The following is a 15,897-nucleotide window of genomic DNA, read 5'->3' as shown; positions in this document are numbered from 1 at the left end:
CGCAGTGTAAGGCACGGTTATGGTGAAGCGCTCGTGAATCACAGCAGTAAGGCATGAACGTCTCGAAGCAGTCTCTGTGGTGCAGCGTCGCGATGCCGCCGCCGCTTTCAGATTGCAGCATCGACGCGCGCATCAGGAGCTGCGCTTCGCGACGGCTCGCGGGTGCCTCCGCCAGGCTCTGCGTACGATCTGATACCAATGCTGTCTCATTGCTGTATCAGAGTACATCATGCTCGTTGTGTACGAGACCCAGGACACAACAGCCATTCTCTCGTATCAAGAACTCTGGTATGGGAGGATTATAAGCTTTTTCCCTCTGGGCTTGGATTTCTAATTTCTCTTGTGCGACGAAGCGATGCAGGTTGTTGACCTCCTCTCATTCTGATCTTTAACAGCTACAAAGTGCTGGAGCATCCACTGTTGTCACGGTTTGATATGGTGCCTCGGCTGGAAGATTACCCTCTGCCCTGGCGTCTGACACTCTAGTGGAGCTGCACTTTGGGGATCCGAGCAATACACGACATCAATCTTTTTCTTTCGTTGCGTCGTTGGTGATGAGTCTCGTCGTCATCCCAGTCATTTTCGGGAGGCAACTTGTGCACCAAAAACACGTGATCGACGTCCGCAATTCATCGATGTCCACCACACGCACATTCGACGCTACCCTTTCGTTCTGTTTGATGGGTTTCAATACGTTCCACGTACGACGGGAGGTCGGTCGCTCAGCTCCCTCACTCCAGTTTCCATCGCTGCATCTTTCAGTGCATTTAGAGCCCCAACCCTGCGTTGCTCACGCCTTCGCAAGGGGCACGTTCGCAAGACGTCACACAAGGCCGATACAGTGTGCTGAACCTTCGCGATAGCAGCCACGCTGCAGTGATATCTGGAATGCCGCTCGGAGATTCATTGTTCTCGTGCAAAGGAGAGGGCACGAAGAAAGCATCGACGACGGATGAGGTGTTGAACGATCCTCATAGTAAAGAACACAAACGAACCACTAACTAGCGATGAGATAACGATTTCTTTCCCCTCAACGGTATGCGTTGAAAGCGGGCAATGTTTTCCGTAAATTCTAAAGTCTACCTTGTAGGCGGAAGGTCCCGCGAGCTCGACGAGTCTGCTGGGCAAACGCTTCGTGCGTCCCCATTGGCGGACGTTGGAGTAACACCTGAGCAGCTCGTCCGCAACGCAGTTTAGTCTGGGACTAGGAGCATATCGGCTGCGTCTGGGCGTCGTCCAGGTCGCATTGGACCCGTACAACATCGCTTCGCGCTGCCACAGGCAGTAGTTTTTGTCTGCGCAGCTTACAGGCTCCCAGCATGATCACGAATCCCGGCCCGGTTTTCGAATACATTCGGCCTCGGGCCCACGCTCTTAGTGGTGTGGCAAAGCTGTTCTGTCTCCGTACTTGATCCGTACCAGCGGTACAGGTGCTATTGGGGACGCAGCAAGGCCGCCACTTGGTGCACGATTGAACATACGGAATGACCAGTATATCCGAAAGAATGTTTGGTTTATGGTACTTGGACGGAGCATGAAGCATGATGGACGCATGCCCGAACATCAATATCCATCCCGCAAGGAAGATAAATGGCAAAGATAGAACAAGCATGTATCATATGGACACTTTCCCAGCACACGCCACCGTCGGCGATTCGACATCGAGCACTGGCGATTCGTATGAGAATGCGACACGTGTCCGGTGCGGCGCCATGCGTGCGAAACGTGTAGCCCCGAAGTTTGGAGGGCTCTAAGAAAGCTGCAGAGCGTATGGTCGCCGAGCTCGTAGGATGCGTGAGGACAAAAATATGGAATATCTTGTCTGTCGACCGTTATCGAGGCGGGTCCTGCGGGTGCTTGTTCTGGTAGCCTTGGTGCTCATCGCTGCAACGCTGGTGCTGCACCGGCGCCTTTTCGTGCAGCGGCGGCGGCTGCCTTCTGTGAGCGCGGCACTCGAGAAACCCGCGTTTCGCCTTTGGAAGACAGGTGACGAACTGACGGAGCAGGTTCTGGAAAAGCTATCGCTGGATAGAAAAGATCACTGTCTCGTGGTCGTAGGCCTCGAGAAGACGCCACGGAGCCCGGGGCTCGCGCAAGTCGTTCAATGGTTCGCTCATCAGCCGAACGTGCTGCACCTGCAAGGCGTTTCAGAGGTGGACCTGAAAGATGCTTACCGAAGGGATATAGCCGAAACTGGGTCCTTGGCAGAAAGACAGGAACGCGTCTTCGCGTTCACAGGTCCGGTCAAGTTGGAGTCAATAGACGCGCAGGTTGCGTGCTCCGTTTCGCACTTACTGGCACTGCTCTGGGTCCGCAGTGCGGGTTGTCGAACAGCGCTCTTACTTGAAGACGACGCCTCGCTAGAAATTCTGCCGCTATGGGAAAGCAATGTTGCCGATCTTGCTGCAGCAGCATGTACCAAAGACCGACCAGTCTTACAGATGGAATTGAAGCTGGTGTCTCTGCTGCGTGCTGGCTATTCTGAGGAACTCAAGCTCGAGACTCTGGGCATCAATTGTACTGCGAGATTTGTGCTGCCCCATATTCGGCATCTAACTTATGGCACTGCAGCATACGCGATATCGGCGCTCGGTGCAGAGCAGATTCTTCAGCGGTTTCGTCTGGACGCGAGTCTGAGCACAATCGATGTGAACAAGGTTATTCAATCGGGAGGCGTCGCGGATGTGGATGTCATATATAACAAGGCGACTACAAGAGTGCTCTGGCCACCTTATTTCTTTGAATACGGAGATGCAAAGAGTTACTTAACTGGGCAGAGCAAGAAAGAATGGTACTACCTGTCGGCATCCAAGGCAATCGAAGCGAATCTTGAGCGAGCTGCCCTATGCCGCCTCTTTTCGTAGCATCATGAATCGTGTCCCATAATGGATCTCAAGGCGGCGTGGACGGCGAATTCGGCATGCGGTCTCAGCAGATGAAAACTTGCGATCCTATGCGTAGGAGACGCTGTATCACAATCGACGCTGAAGCGGGCTGTTTTTAGGGTACCGCCTTGCATATTGCATTCATATTGCGATGGGGCCGTTCTGCAATGTCTGCATGTACTCGGAACGGTTCATATGCCCAAAATGTTTGAAAGCTACCGTTGCAGCCTCTCTAATGTCGGTGCACGCTCCAGCTCAGAAGTGCTTCTTTGTTGGGAATCCTTAGTGCAGCGTCTCCGATGCCGATGCACGACCCGATTTAGAAGCGCTTCATTACTGGATCTTTTGCGTGTGGTTGGTATGCAGACTCTGTTTACCATTCGCGAAGCGATGAGTGCATCGGCGGGAGTGTGCGAAAGACACCTTTAGAAGACCGCTTGCCGGCGGCTATAACCGCGCCCAAAGAAATTCGTTATGGCTGGGTATGTCTCACAGCTGATGCATCACCTTTGGTGAATGACCTGTGCGCCCTGGTCGAAGTATGGCACGACGGCCAAGCAGGGCGCATGGCTCGCTTCTTGACGCCTTCTCTCAGATGCCAATCATACAAACGGTTGCGCATCCTGATCACAGGTGCGGTGGGCGGCAATCGAAAAGCCACTGTTTACCTCGCAGACTTGGGCTGTAAGCTGCGGATTCAGCGCTCGTCTAGTCGATTGCAGAGATCTGAATACGGACGGCATTCAGAGCAACCCAAGGCACAATATGATCCTTGCCTGCGCGGCGATATGGAGTGCTGTGTCGCGCGATGGCCCGGGGGCTCCGGCTTCATTTTCGGGCTTTAAACCCAGCAGCCCGAGGTGCCTTGAGGGCTCGATTTCTCCCATCATGACCTGCTCGTTGTAGACAGTAATGAGCCGCACCGACCGCATGGTTTGACTGCACAGTAGTGCGCAGACGCGCTTGCATGCTACCTCGCCTGGAATGTCTCGCACTGCCGATGTCTCAAATATGAGATGCCTCCCATCGGAAGCGTCGAGCGAATTATGTCACAGGAAGATCGCTAAACCGCCAATACGCGGCTTCCGATGGAGGCAGGATTGCATCTTCGTCAACGGTGACACATGCGGAGATTCCTGCAGACAGCCGGCCGGCAAGTACCTGTTTTACGAATCTATCGATCAGGACTGGGCGTGTCGGCTGTGGCGAATACGAAGATATGCTGTGGATGGTGCAGCGCCCGCCGAGAAACCTCTGATCCATCTCGTGGGGAGCGCGCAACTGCTCCTGCCCCGCGATATCCGCACCCACAGCGAGGAATCATGGACTCGCAGTGCTCGCCTTGCAAATCGATCCAGATGAATCATTCACCTTTGACTTGGCGTCAGAACGCTGGTCTTCGAGCTTCAAATGCGTGTACCAGACCACACCGATCATGGTGAGCAGCACGCCAGCGAAATTTCGGAGATCTCTTGGACGACCAAAGAAGAGGAAATCGCTGGATATAATGACTGCGGTTTTCGCGTGCCCAAGAACATTATAGGTGACAGGGCTGGTCCGTCCGATGACCATGAAGATGCTGATGTTCACGAGAAATGCCAGCACGCCCGTCATCAGAATCACTCCCAGGCGATATGGTGTGAATGCATAGGCGAAGATGCTATCGGGACTTCCAGGCCGCCAATTATCCATGAGCGGTACAAAAGGCAGCAGAAAAAGCGCACTCATAGGCGACGTGTAGTACTGCAATTGGAGGGCATCCAACTGCAACGTCTTTTGCATCGTTCCAGACCAAATCTGGTACAAGGATGTTACAATAACACCAGCGGAGGCAATCAGCGTCCCGTGCAGGTTGAGTCGAAAGTCCGTAGCGGTCGTCAGCACCACCCCGAGACAGACCGGGGTCAGTGCTAGCTTCAGCCGGTTCTCCAGTTGCTTCTGGTAAAAGAGAGCCTCGATCACGACTATTGTCGGCGTTGTCATCACTTTCATGACTTGGTAGAAGCCCACAGAGTTATACTGAAGGGAGAGGTTGGTCAGCACGACAAAGCCCGCAGCGCCAGCAGCGAGCTTTGCCACCTTGTAGAGCTCGCACGGCTTTCGTTCAAACAGGCCAAAACAGCGCGAACTGACGTATAGAAGCGCTGAGGTACAGATAAAGTGAAAGAGCGTAAGAGTTGATCCATAACGAAAACCCAGGGAATCCATCGCGTACTTGTTCGCGACCACAATACAAGTAGAGGAGAAAAAGTTAAGACACATACTCCCTACGGTGACGTACTCTGCGCTGCCGTGCTGTACGAGCCGCCTCCAGAGACTCGGCCTTGAGGGGGCGCAATCTTTACCACGCTCCACCACCAGGGGCTTCTTCACTGAATCCTCTGAAACCTGTAAGCTGGCGTGAGTGGAAGACATTGGTGAAACAGGTACACAAGCAGTTCTTTCCAGCGGCGGCAGTGCGGGGCAAGAGCAGACCCCGGCTTGCTTGGAAACAGTACCGTAGTTGCGTGCTGTTGCAGAGAAACGACGTTGAATGATTTGGCGCCGCGTTGAACTCGATTTCGTGGAGGTTCAGTTTTTTTTTTCGATCAACAGACCGATGCCACTGACAAGAGATCCCCGATTCCGGGATTGGTATCTGCATACCGCAGCGCATCCATGATTCACCGCTCTAGGTACGAGTTTCACCTGATGCCAGACATACTGCTCCCCAGAAATTATTGTGATTTTGTGTGTTCCAACGAGAGCCGAGCTTGTCGTGCGCGCCTAATGTGCAGGGGTTGGTGATCCCGCTATCAAACATAGACTGCATGCGAGTCGCTCGCCCCAGGAGTACGAAAACGAAGCAAGGCAATTGCCCTGAAGTTCACGAGTGGGTCCGGAGAAGGTCCGCTGTGCTTGACCCTCGCTCATAGGTCTGGTGGAGTGTTTGGGTGTCTTGGCGAACGACGGATCGATTCACGTGCCCGATGTAGCTTGACAAGGCCTCTTGCCGACGAGTCATCGCATGCGCCGAGCGTGGACGCATAACGGACGTATGGATCGGGACAGGGATTCACAATCGCCATCGGAAGCTCCCCGCTTCAGAGAAATTCTCGGTCAACAACAAGTATGGCAGTATGGATCGGGACAGGGATTCACAATCGCCATCGGAAGCTCCCCGCTTCAGAGAAATTCTCGGTCAACAACAAGTATGGCAGTATGGATCGGGACAGGGATTCACAATCGCCATCGGAAGCTCCGCGCTTCAGAGAAATTCTCGGTCAACAACAAGTATGGCAGTATGGATCGGGACAGGGATTCACAATCGCCATCGGAAGCTCCCCGCTTCAGAGAAATTCTCGGTCAACAACAAGTACGGCAGTATGGATCGGCACAGGGATTCACAATCGCCATCGGAAGCTCCGCGCTTCAGAGAAATTCCCGGTCAACAACAAGCAGGTAAGCGTTTGTAGCGGCCTCAAGTATCGATTTAGGAGAGCACACATATGCGTTGGATTCGGCGGGAATGATGCTCCTTTCAGTCCATGAATGAGCATTGGACCCATTTCCTACGCTGCTTCTTTGCGCATGCTCCGAAATTATGGCGTCACTGTTTCGCTCAGGGGAGATTGGCCTCATCGGCTCGAATGGAGTACAAGTCTAGACCAGTCCCTGAATGCAAAGCGTATCATTCCAAAGCACGTTGTTGTCCTGGAGAAGCGACGTGCGCGAAATCATCCCCAGTGAGCTCCATTCTTGCCGTGAACCCGGCCCACGTTGTGTTCGTGAGCGTTCTACAGGCCAGTATCTGGCCAATCACTCCAGCTCAGTTCGACGAGATGCTGGAAGGCTCAAAAATCTGGCAGAGGAGAATACTCGTACATGGGTAAAGGTGCTGGCCCTCAAGGGCGCGCCTCTCATGGTAAGGGGGAATCCTCACTGGCAATGGGCGTAGAAGAGCTTGCCCCAGTGGCACCTTAAGGTCATCCGTTCGAGAAACGCACCCAAGCGTACACTAGAAGCGTCGTGGTTGCGCATCGTGCCCGCATGATTAGTGCACTTCACGGTGGGGTTCCACGTAGAAAAGCCACACCAGTATCGCTTGCGAGGCCGCACACGGAAGTCTTGTTGCCAATATGCTGGTCATGCGTGCTTGCAAATGTCGAGGTAGAGTTACCCTTTGCTCCGCCAATCGCTCTTTGTGTCAGCCGCTACGCTCTGTCTCCAATATCCGCTTGCATTCGTAACATGGGAACGATACGCGGTGGAAGCCAGGATCCATCTCCACTTGTGTGGTTACTGGAGCAAAAAATGCTTCCACGTGTGAAATACATAAGTGTGATCTGCATGTTGCAATATTTAGGCTGGACGGTACCTCGACTAGATATATGCGTCGCGAGCGGTCTCTGGATGCGCCTATATGGGCAAAACGGTCACAACGCGGAATTTGCCACAAGGACACCAGCCGTGAATGACGAGCAAACGAGTCTTTTATCCATACATTATGGGAAACTGCTGATGCATGCACACCAATCTCACGCTCCGTGAATATCGAGAGCTGCTATCGCCGCTGACGGCAGCGGGAGCCGGCATTCGTCACACGTGTCGCTACGGCGAGCATATCCAGTGTGGACTTGGTGACCTGCGGCTCATGGCCGAGGTCGTTCGTGAGAAACACGCTGCGCTACCTCAAGGTGGCAGTCATGACGCTCGCCGTGGCTCTGGTCATGTGCGCAGCAGACCAGCTGTATCCTGGAATCTTGTGTCGAAAGGGTTGCTCGCATTGAGATGACGCTTCAAGTGGATCGGAGGCTCGCTTCGAATCTATGTATCCTGTATTTGAACCCGTGTCTCGTCCACAGGGCCTCAAGACTCGCTACGTGAGCGCGCAGGTACGCTAACAGTGCAGCCTGCACGCCATGCGTCGCGCTTTGCGGGGAGTCGTGCGAGCCGAACAACCGCGCGGCAAGTCCCGCTCCGAGTTCGGATCGGTACGACATCAGTTCGAGAAGGCATATCAGGAGTCCATTTCCAAAACACTAAAGAGCCCTTTACGCAAGTCATGAAAACATGACTCTCGGCAAGTTGCTAAAGCATCGACACTATCGACGCGCACGGTAGACACCAGACTAGGTGCTTCCTAGTTCGGACGCGTGTTTCGCCGCACCAGGAGTTTTCGCCCAATTCGTTCTCAGACGCTTCCAAGGCCACCAGAAAATCTTCAGTCCTTTCGAGGCGCAACATAATATTGGTTGCGTTTCTGGGCGTATATCTCACTTACACTCTGACCGCTAGCCGCGCCTTCGACGTGCTCTCTTGCACTGTCGAAAAGACTGCGATCTGGTGGCGAGCGACCGCCAGGATGAAAGGTGCGTTTCCAGATATCTTGCGAGGGTGAGCGAGCCATGGGACTGCTACTTCGAGGTGGCGAACCGGCCCCAGGGATCGGGACCCCGCCCTCGGGGCTCGTCTCGTTTGCCTCCGGTGCGAAGTCGAAACCGGCTCTCGACGTACCGACACCCGCCGCCATGAACCGCTCGGCCATATCCTGCAGTCGACTAGTTCTTCCAGTTTCTTGGGTTGCTCCCGGTTTGTCTTCGTTTGCCATGCGTCAGATAGGTTGTGGAGCAGAGACTACGCAAGGACAACTACTCGATAAGGCGTAAATTTGAGCTATTTCACGTCCAGCCTGCCGAGAGCCGCGCGCTCGCGATGGCACGGACGCGTGGCCGTAGCTGCCGAGATAGAAGCGCCAGTGCGTGTATCTCCGCGCAGAACCATTTCGATCCAAAATGTACATAAATAGATCGTATTGAACTTTTGTGCATCCATGCTCGTGGTGGCACGCATCCGTCGACTGGCGCTGCAGACGCTTCATCTCATGGGGCGTCCGATGGTATACAGCTCCGATGCCCCGGGTGAGCAGGTAGCAGGCACAGTCGCTGGACAGTGTTCCATGCGGGATGAAATTTTGTGGCGCGCTCTATGCTGTGCACAACCCGAGGATACGGCCATATCGGGATACAATGGAGCGTGTCTATTTATATAACTTGGGTGTACATTCGAAGTTTGAATTTCTTCTTTTGTGGAATATCAACACAAGCATTTGTGGACGATTTCTGTGATTAGTGCCGTTCACTCTCTTTTATTTTCGGCTCTAAATACATTGGTGACTCAGTTCCCTCTCTTTACTAGTATTAGCAGTCAAGTGATGTTCATCGCAGCGTTAAAGTTTTTTATTCCGACGCTCCCGGCTGTTTTGTAAGCATTTCATGCCAGGGTTGCCATAACGACTTACGGGGTTCGCCTGCCATTTTCATGTCCCTTGCATACAGCTTCGGTGTGCTCTTTGTAGCGCTCATGTGTTCCCATATTTCCATCGTATCTCAACCTTCGTGGGGCGCTCCATGACCGATGAACGCTTTCTCCATCGCTCGGCACAATCCGTCGACGGATACAAAACGTGTCTCTCCGATGCACCTCCGTTTTCCCGCTGGATGCTGTAACCTGCAATCACGAGCTTGCTCTGGCCGACTTGTTCGCGAGTACCCTGTACTCTGGACGTGCAAGCGCGTGCTGCTCCATGAGAGGGTGCTGGTCCATGATGAAACAAGTACTGCAGGCGAAATCCAGTCTAAAGAAGAACTCGAGAGACTTCGATCAGTCTGTGCGCCGTTCGCGTACGGCGTTTACGCATACTCCGCTGGAAACGATCCCTGCGATGACTGAAGTAAAAGTCCAAGACCTTGTCCCATTCAAAGGGAAACGATGTGAGCCATTGAGGGCATGTACTTGCAGAGGTATCGTTGTGCTGTGGAATGCGGTTTCGTCGATGGCCCCAAGCAGAGAAGAATTTGGGTTTGCACCCGAAACGATTGTTTGAAATAAGACGCTCCGTGTTGTTCTGAAACGAGCACGTGAGGGAATCGTCAAAGGACGACGTCGAGTATTCTGCTTGCTCGAATATCCAGTATTGCAATTTGTGCGCCCACAAGTTCGCTTGAAACAGAATGATCGCAAACGTGAAGAGTACGTCATTTGGGTATACAGCACGAATGCAACGCGGAAGCGTGGAAGCTCCCAGGTGTGAACTGGATCATAATATCGATTACGTTTCTTACCCTAGTTCGAAAGCATCGTGAATCGCCCTGATGATGGCGAAGCAACTAATACCAGCAGCAACGCGTCGAAAGAGTCACTCCAAAACGGCGACCGAGCATTCCAGAAATACGTATGAATTCGTGAGCCCCTATTGATCCATTTCGAAAATGTAGGCTGTACATCACCAAAAAGTTCTGAAAAGAGTCGACATTGGGGAACAGCGCGAGCACCTCAGTGATCCATCTGAATCTGATATGGAACGAGGGCTACACTCAAGAGCCTTTCGTGATGTATGCGTCGGGCGCGTGCCACTTTTCGTATCCCGAATTTGTCGCGGCATTGAGTGCGAAAGTGCTGGTGCAATGCACGTGCCTACCATTCCCCGCTGAGCAGCTGGGAAGGATGTCCATGCTCCCCAGATATCCCAGGAAAAGGCTTTTTCCAGAGGATTTCATATGTACCAGATGCTGCACGTGGGTCCGTATGACTCTCAGGGGCAGCAATCGATTTCGTGCTCGTATTGACCATGAAATGCAAGATGCTAGCGTCAAGGAGCAAAGACATCTATTTATAGTATTTAGCAGCTCAGCGTCGGGCAATTCATAGTTCATCGACTCAGCTGCATAGGCTACGCGAGTCTCGTCGAGATGGCATCGGATCCAGCACCACTTGGCGCGCAACGGGAACTGGCTGTCAGCAAAGCGCCTAATGCAAACTATAAGCTGCGTCTACATAGAGACTGGTAAAAAACCTAGCTCTACCTCCGCTTTCTGGTGCGTTGGATCCGGGTCAAATGCTGCGAGTCCTTGAACACCGGGCTCTGACCAATGAGTAGAGCATCGCTCAAGAGATCCGCACCCACAGCCAGAGGCGATTCGTCATCGGCACTGGCGGTTGCACGGAATGGAAACAGACCTGTTTCAGTAGAGGTCGCTCGAGGAGCGCAGAAGCTCGCAATGACTTGCGAATGAACCTGAACTGACACGCTCGTGAGCAATCCGGAGGACGGTCCGGAGTTCAGAGCGGTACCGTGCCATAGCGATACACTTCAACACAAGTCTTCAAAGGAAATCGCGCAGGTCTCGCGAGGCGGTTCGCTGAAAACGCCAATATATCGACAACTGGAACTTTACAGGAGCGCAGCCTGTTCCGGATATCTTGGCGGAAAAAAGTGCTTACAAAATGTGCCTTCATCTATAACCATACCGGAAATTCATCTAGTACGGACGTCTCGGAAGCTGTAAATGGCGTTCTAGATGCACCGTCAGGTACAACCTATTTAGATTATCACCTAGTATTGGTGTCACTGCGGCTAGACTCGCGTACCAAATCCAGACAGTTCTCCAAGTCGCTGTGTGATGCACGCCTACACACACTCACGACTCGAATCGTTTCACTTCTGATCGCGGTTTTTTGCTTTGCCTCGCCTGGAAATCAGGGGCCGTCGAAACCCCACCTGAGATTTTGGTATCAGGTTCAGATGTTGCGGTCGATACCTCCGAAGTCTCAATAGCGCTTTCGCCCGGTACAGCATCCACGCGTAAGTAAAACAGCAAGTACGCCTGTTGCGCGAAAACCGAGCCTATACCGACTCGTGACAGGTGCTCATCGTCACATCGCAACCAGGCACCACTGGCACTCCGAACAAATGCATAGTAGTGGCCACTGGACAGCGAATGGCCCTCGTGTACGATCACTGCAAACAGTCGATACATCACAGGGCCTGCCACAAACTCCTCAGCCATATAGGGTCGCAGATCGAGCCACTCGGAGAAGCGCACAACACCAGAGAGTTTTCGAAGCGCGTGGAAGCGCTTCAGATGCAGCGTGAGCACAACAGGAGCCTGTCGAATGCGGATTTGCTTCTCCGCATCGCTGTAACCGTGGCATGCCGCACAGTCATAGCGATTTCGGCCTGCGAGCAACTCCGTCGCTGCGAAATGTTCGAGGCACTTGGAGATCGAGGCCGACTGCCGAAAATCTAGACTGAGGTCCAAAAACCGCTCAGTTCGATACGATTTGTGCTGACATGTTCGACATATGACACGACTGCGGAGTAGGCCTCCGAAAATGCGGGTAATCCAACCTGTCCCATGATTACAATCGGAAGCAACCAGCTCATCACTGGAGACCTGTTGTGAAGGGAGACGACGCTCACCCCTTCGACTACAGCTTCTCGCTATGCTCTCCAAGAGAAATCGGAGAAACTCATGGGCATCTTCTTGCCGTCCGACTCGATACCTTCGACAGATTGCGGGTAAGTTGCGGATGATTTCCGTCGGGGCAACTGCATTCGTTCCGGAGGGACGTACAACGAGCAGCTGTCGGCAGAGACGCACGAAGGCTGCCATAGCATCGAAAAAGCCTGTATGCGGAGTGGCGCTGGCGCATCCATCGGAGAGCGCTTTCAGCACCAACGGTGGCGTATGCAGCAGCGCCTGGATAACGGCATTGGCATAACAGGTGTTTCCGAGGTTTCGCAGGCCAAAGCTCCGAAGGCTCTGCTGCGGAAGCCACTCAAGTGGGAGACCTTTCACAGGAGCCAAAGCGCTTATGTCTGCGTCTCGCTGCGAGTAGAGAGCGCCTTGCTCAGATTCCGGGCGCTTGCCCTGACTTTTTTCCACCAAAAGCTTCGAAGCTGCAGAGAGCAACGACCAGGGGTCATCGAGCGTCGACACCGTGTCTTCGAGCGCGTTCGCGTCCCAGACGCTGTGGCGTGAACTTCGTAAGCGAGCAGGCACCAGTGAAATCGGCTGCCAAACTGCAAGGTCCGGTAGCTCAGCAGGTTTCATTGAGTCCTCGCTGCTGCTGCTGCTGCCACCGCCGGAGCCGCCGCCGCCACCCGTTGAGGCTCGCTGAGGGGGGCCTGCGGAAACCATCGGCTTCTGCCCGGTCCACCCGAAGCCTGTGCCGTTTTCTCTGTCTTGGCTTACCACTGCGACCGAACAAGTCTGTAAAAATCTCGTGAGGCGAGGTCAGAACGCTGTGGTGCTACGTAATACGCGTCAACAAGAAGGTTTGTGCTGGAGCCGCAGTGCAACGCACGCGTCGGAACGCGTTGCCGTTCCTACGACAAATACCGCAGTTGCAGTCGCCTCTTTTCGGGTTTGATGAGCACTGGCGTTTCTGCCAGGACGCTTTTAACCAGCCAAGATTCCCAAAAAGTTGTTAAGGATGTAAAGTTTTCTGCGGAAACGCTTTCGGAAACGAAAAGAACGTTCGAGAGGAACGCTGCAGCGGTGCGGGAGACGCACTCCCGGCTTTGCGAGATCTGTCGACAAGTGCTTGCCGCCTATGAACAACGCTTACCGGGCTTGGGAACACTGACGAGCGATCCAGTTTTTGGACTCGAAATCGTTGAGGCTCTGGGTAACCGTTCGCCACCAATCGACATAGCGGTGCTTGGCGAGCGCTCGTGGCCGCCAGAGGTCAGCATGGGGCTTGCACTGCTGCTCCGGAGACTGGGTCCGCCACTGACTGATTGGGAGCAAGTTGCAAGACTGATTCAGAGAAGTAAGCGTTTTTTGATGGAAGAGAAAGAGCTCATGATGCGATTACTTGACCAAGTGGAGTTTGTGGCGCCCAACTTGTGCGCACTGACGGGGAAGAACTTTGCGGTGCGAGTGCTCGCAGAGTGCGGCGGCCTCGAGGCCTTGGCCAAACTTCCTTCCGATCAGTTGCGCCTCATCGGAGCGCGGGATACGTACGTTTTCTATGGCCCCCGGTGTCTACGGGGGGCCATTTTTCAATGCAGCCTTCTCCGTGAGATTCTTGCAGGTTTAGAAAACGCAGGTGCGGTCGGATCGGAAACAAACGTACGGCGCATTCGGTGCATTGCCCGAAAAATAGCGAACAGCATCGCACTCATGGCTCGGGTCGATCTTTTTGAGAGCACAACAACGGATCGCAGGGGTGAAATGGGTGCTCGGGCACACGCGGAGCTCCTCGACCTGTGGCGCAAAGAAGCACGTTGCGCCGCGTGGCATACAACAGAGGCATCGAACACGACACCTCTGTTGTATGATTACTTGCGGCCGGTTGCGGTTCCCCGCCCGTGGGAAAAACGACGTGGACGCGGCGGGCGGAAGCGAACGCGACGAAAACAGCGCGCACGAAGCGCTGCCAAAGCCCCCAGACCTGTTCATCAGTCTCTGGCAGACGAGGAGCTGGAACTCGAATCTGGTGTAGATGAGGATGAAGCATAAGTGTTCGATGCGTTAGCTATGGAGAATGCTCCAATTGGAGAGCAGCGGAGCGTCAAGCCCGGGAACAATTACCAATTTTTCCATGGGGAGCGATTCGCGCGGCCGATGCATCACGAGTCCGGTGAGTGCTCTTTCCATGATTCGTATCGGAAACGTGGATAGGATGTCGACACTGGTATGAGACGCCAAAGACTCCACGGATGCCGTTCGCTGTGGCGAAAAACTCGTTTGCTCTCGTAGGCTGGTGTTTTGACGCGATGCTTGACCTGTCGTGCTGGATCAGTATTCGACAGTTGAGTGCTGGCTCATGTCGAACGCTGCTGTTCGCACGCAAAAATCAACAGGATGATGAGAACATCCGGTGGATAGCTTTTATTTATCGTTTGCTCCGTGGAAGACTTATGCAGTGCTTGTCATCCGGCGTCGCTGAGCGCACGAAAGGAGTGCACCCGGCACTCGGGGCGATTCCCTAGCTTGCCGATCGCTCTTGAGTGGGTTGGTGTAATCGCTGCATACATTCCACCTGAGTTTACGGAGGATATGGGTCAGCATGAGAGCTCGTGCCTCAAGACTCAAGCATAATCGTGGCTATTCGAGCTAATCGAGAATTTTTTCTTTGAGGCGAGAATTCGGCTCGAGTGCCCCCTCTTGCATTGCACCGCTTGGAATTATCCTCGGATGGCTTCAATAGCAACCAATCTAGGACGTTGACAGAAGCTTATTGGCCAGCAGCCGAGTCGCCGAAACACTGATAAATTAGTAAAACACTTCGCATCCCGTCATGATTCGTCGAACATTCTCAGATACGAGAACGAGAAGCGTCCGTGCGCTGGGTGCATAGAAAACTGAGAATGAGCTAAGAGGCTGTTCGTTCTTGTGTGCGTGAAAAATACGCAGGTAGGAGCACGAGATGTGGGCCCTAGTTTTTTCTCACTGCACGCTTCATTCTGGCAGAAAGATCGGTGCTAAAGAAGCTCTGCTACCCGTCAAAGGGCATTATACTCAGAGCAGTGAATTCTGGGATACCTGCACCAGCGAGCCTTTTCTGTTTTGCCCGTGTTTCATGCGAAGATTGAGCAAAGCGAATGAATGTTGCAGATTGGCTAAAAGTCGAGGAATGTCATGGCGCTGTCGCTCGTCGCATACGGTGAAACGGTCTTGCATGTCCAAGTCAGTTATCCGACGCTCAGCAAGTGGCTCTGGCACCCTTCACCCCGCCCATATACAGAAAGTGCTGCACCCATAGCAGCACTTCCCAGACTCCATCCCAATGAATCTCTCTTTATCAGCCCTTCCTACTTCATCCGTTTTTTGAGAAATACTATGGAAGTAGCCACAGTATGTGAAGTTTCTGTACCGCTCAAACGACTGGCTATGAAGAGACACGAGCGGACACAGGTACAAGTACGCTTCTGCGGGTGATCGTCGCACATTCTACACCACCTGCTGTCGTTTTTGTCCTGAATCGTGATCGCTGCCAACAGAAAGTGCATGTGTTTGTCTCACTCGATCAGAGCCGATTCGGGAGAAATGGTACTCCTGCAAATGGGTGCTCGAGGAGTCTCCATGTACCAGTGTTCGAAAAGAAAAAAGAAATGAGCATAAGGTAAGCATTCGCCCTGGTGGTGATTCGATCGAGTGGTCGCTGACAAACCGCCCAAAGGACGGGATCGTACATCAATATATCGTTGGTTGAAGCACTCTTCAAAGATTCCGCTCCCCCA

At 53.4% G+C, this 15,897-nt stretch overlaps 5 protein-coding genes across 5 annotated transcripts; 2 read left to right on the top strand and 3 right to left on the bottom strand.

Moving 5' to 3' along the window:
* Positions 1 to 1,790: 1,790 nt before the first annotated feature.
* CYME_CMS489C (hypothetical protein) lies at positions 1,791 to 2,864 on the top strand (the record flags this gene model as incomplete). The annotated part of the gene is made up of 1 exon (XM_005539009.1): positions 1,791 to 2,864. The coding sequence occupies one exon, from the start codon at positions 1,791 to 1,793 to the stop codon at positions 2,862 to 2,864; it is 1,074 nt and encodes a 357-aa protein (XP_005539066.1).
* Positions 2,865 to 4,205: 1,341 nt separating this feature from the next.
* On the bottom strand, positions 4,206 to 5,300 carry CYME_CMS488C (similar to glucose-6-phosphate/phosphate translocator; the record flags this gene model as incomplete). Its single annotated transcript, XM_005539008.1, has 1 exon — positions 4,206 to 5,300. One exon carries the CDS (start codon positions 5,298 to 5,300, stop codon positions 4,206 to 4,208), a length of 1,095 nt encoding a protein of 364 aa, XP_005539065.1.
* A 2,788-nt stretch (positions 5,301 to 8,088) lies between these two features.
* On the bottom strand, positions 8,089 to 8,475 carry CYME_CMS487C (hypothetical protein; the record flags this gene model as incomplete). The annotated part of the gene is made up of 1 exon (XM_005539007.1): positions 8,089 to 8,475. The coding sequence occupies one exon, from the start codon at positions 8,473 to 8,475 to the stop codon at positions 8,089 to 8,091; it is 387 nt and encodes a 128-aa protein (XP_005539064.1).
* A 2,869-nt stretch (positions 8,476 to 11,344) lies between these two features.
* Positions 11,345 to 12,847, bottom strand: CYME_CMS486C (hypothetical protein, conserved; the record flags this gene model as incomplete). The annotated part of the gene is made up of 1 exon (XM_005539006.1): positions 11,345 to 12,847. One exon carries the CDS (start codon positions 12,845 to 12,847, stop codon positions 11,345 to 11,347), a length of 1,503 nt encoding a protein of 500 aa, XP_005539063.1.
* A 231-nt stretch (positions 12,848 to 13,078) lies between these two features.
* CYME_CMS485C (hypothetical protein, conserved) lies at positions 13,079 to 14,173 on the top strand (the record flags this gene model as incomplete). The annotated part of the gene is made up of 1 exon (XM_005539005.1): positions 13,079 to 14,173. The coding sequence occupies one exon, from the start codon at positions 13,079 to 13,081 to the stop codon at positions 14,171 to 14,173; it is 1,095 nt and encodes a 364-aa protein (XP_005539062.1).
* Between the last annotated feature and the right edge of the window lie 1,724 nt (positions 14,174 to 15,897).

The sequence above is a fragment of the Cyanidioschyzon merolae genome, chromosome 19 (assembly GCF_000091205.1).
Source record: "Cyanidioschyzon merolae strain 10D DNA, chromosome 19, complete genome".
NCBI lineage: Eukaryota > Rhodophyta > Bangiophyceae > Cyanidiales > Cyanidiaceae > Cyanidioschyzon > Cyanidioschyzon merolae.
This window is presented reverse-complemented; position numbering and strand designations above follow the sequence as displayed.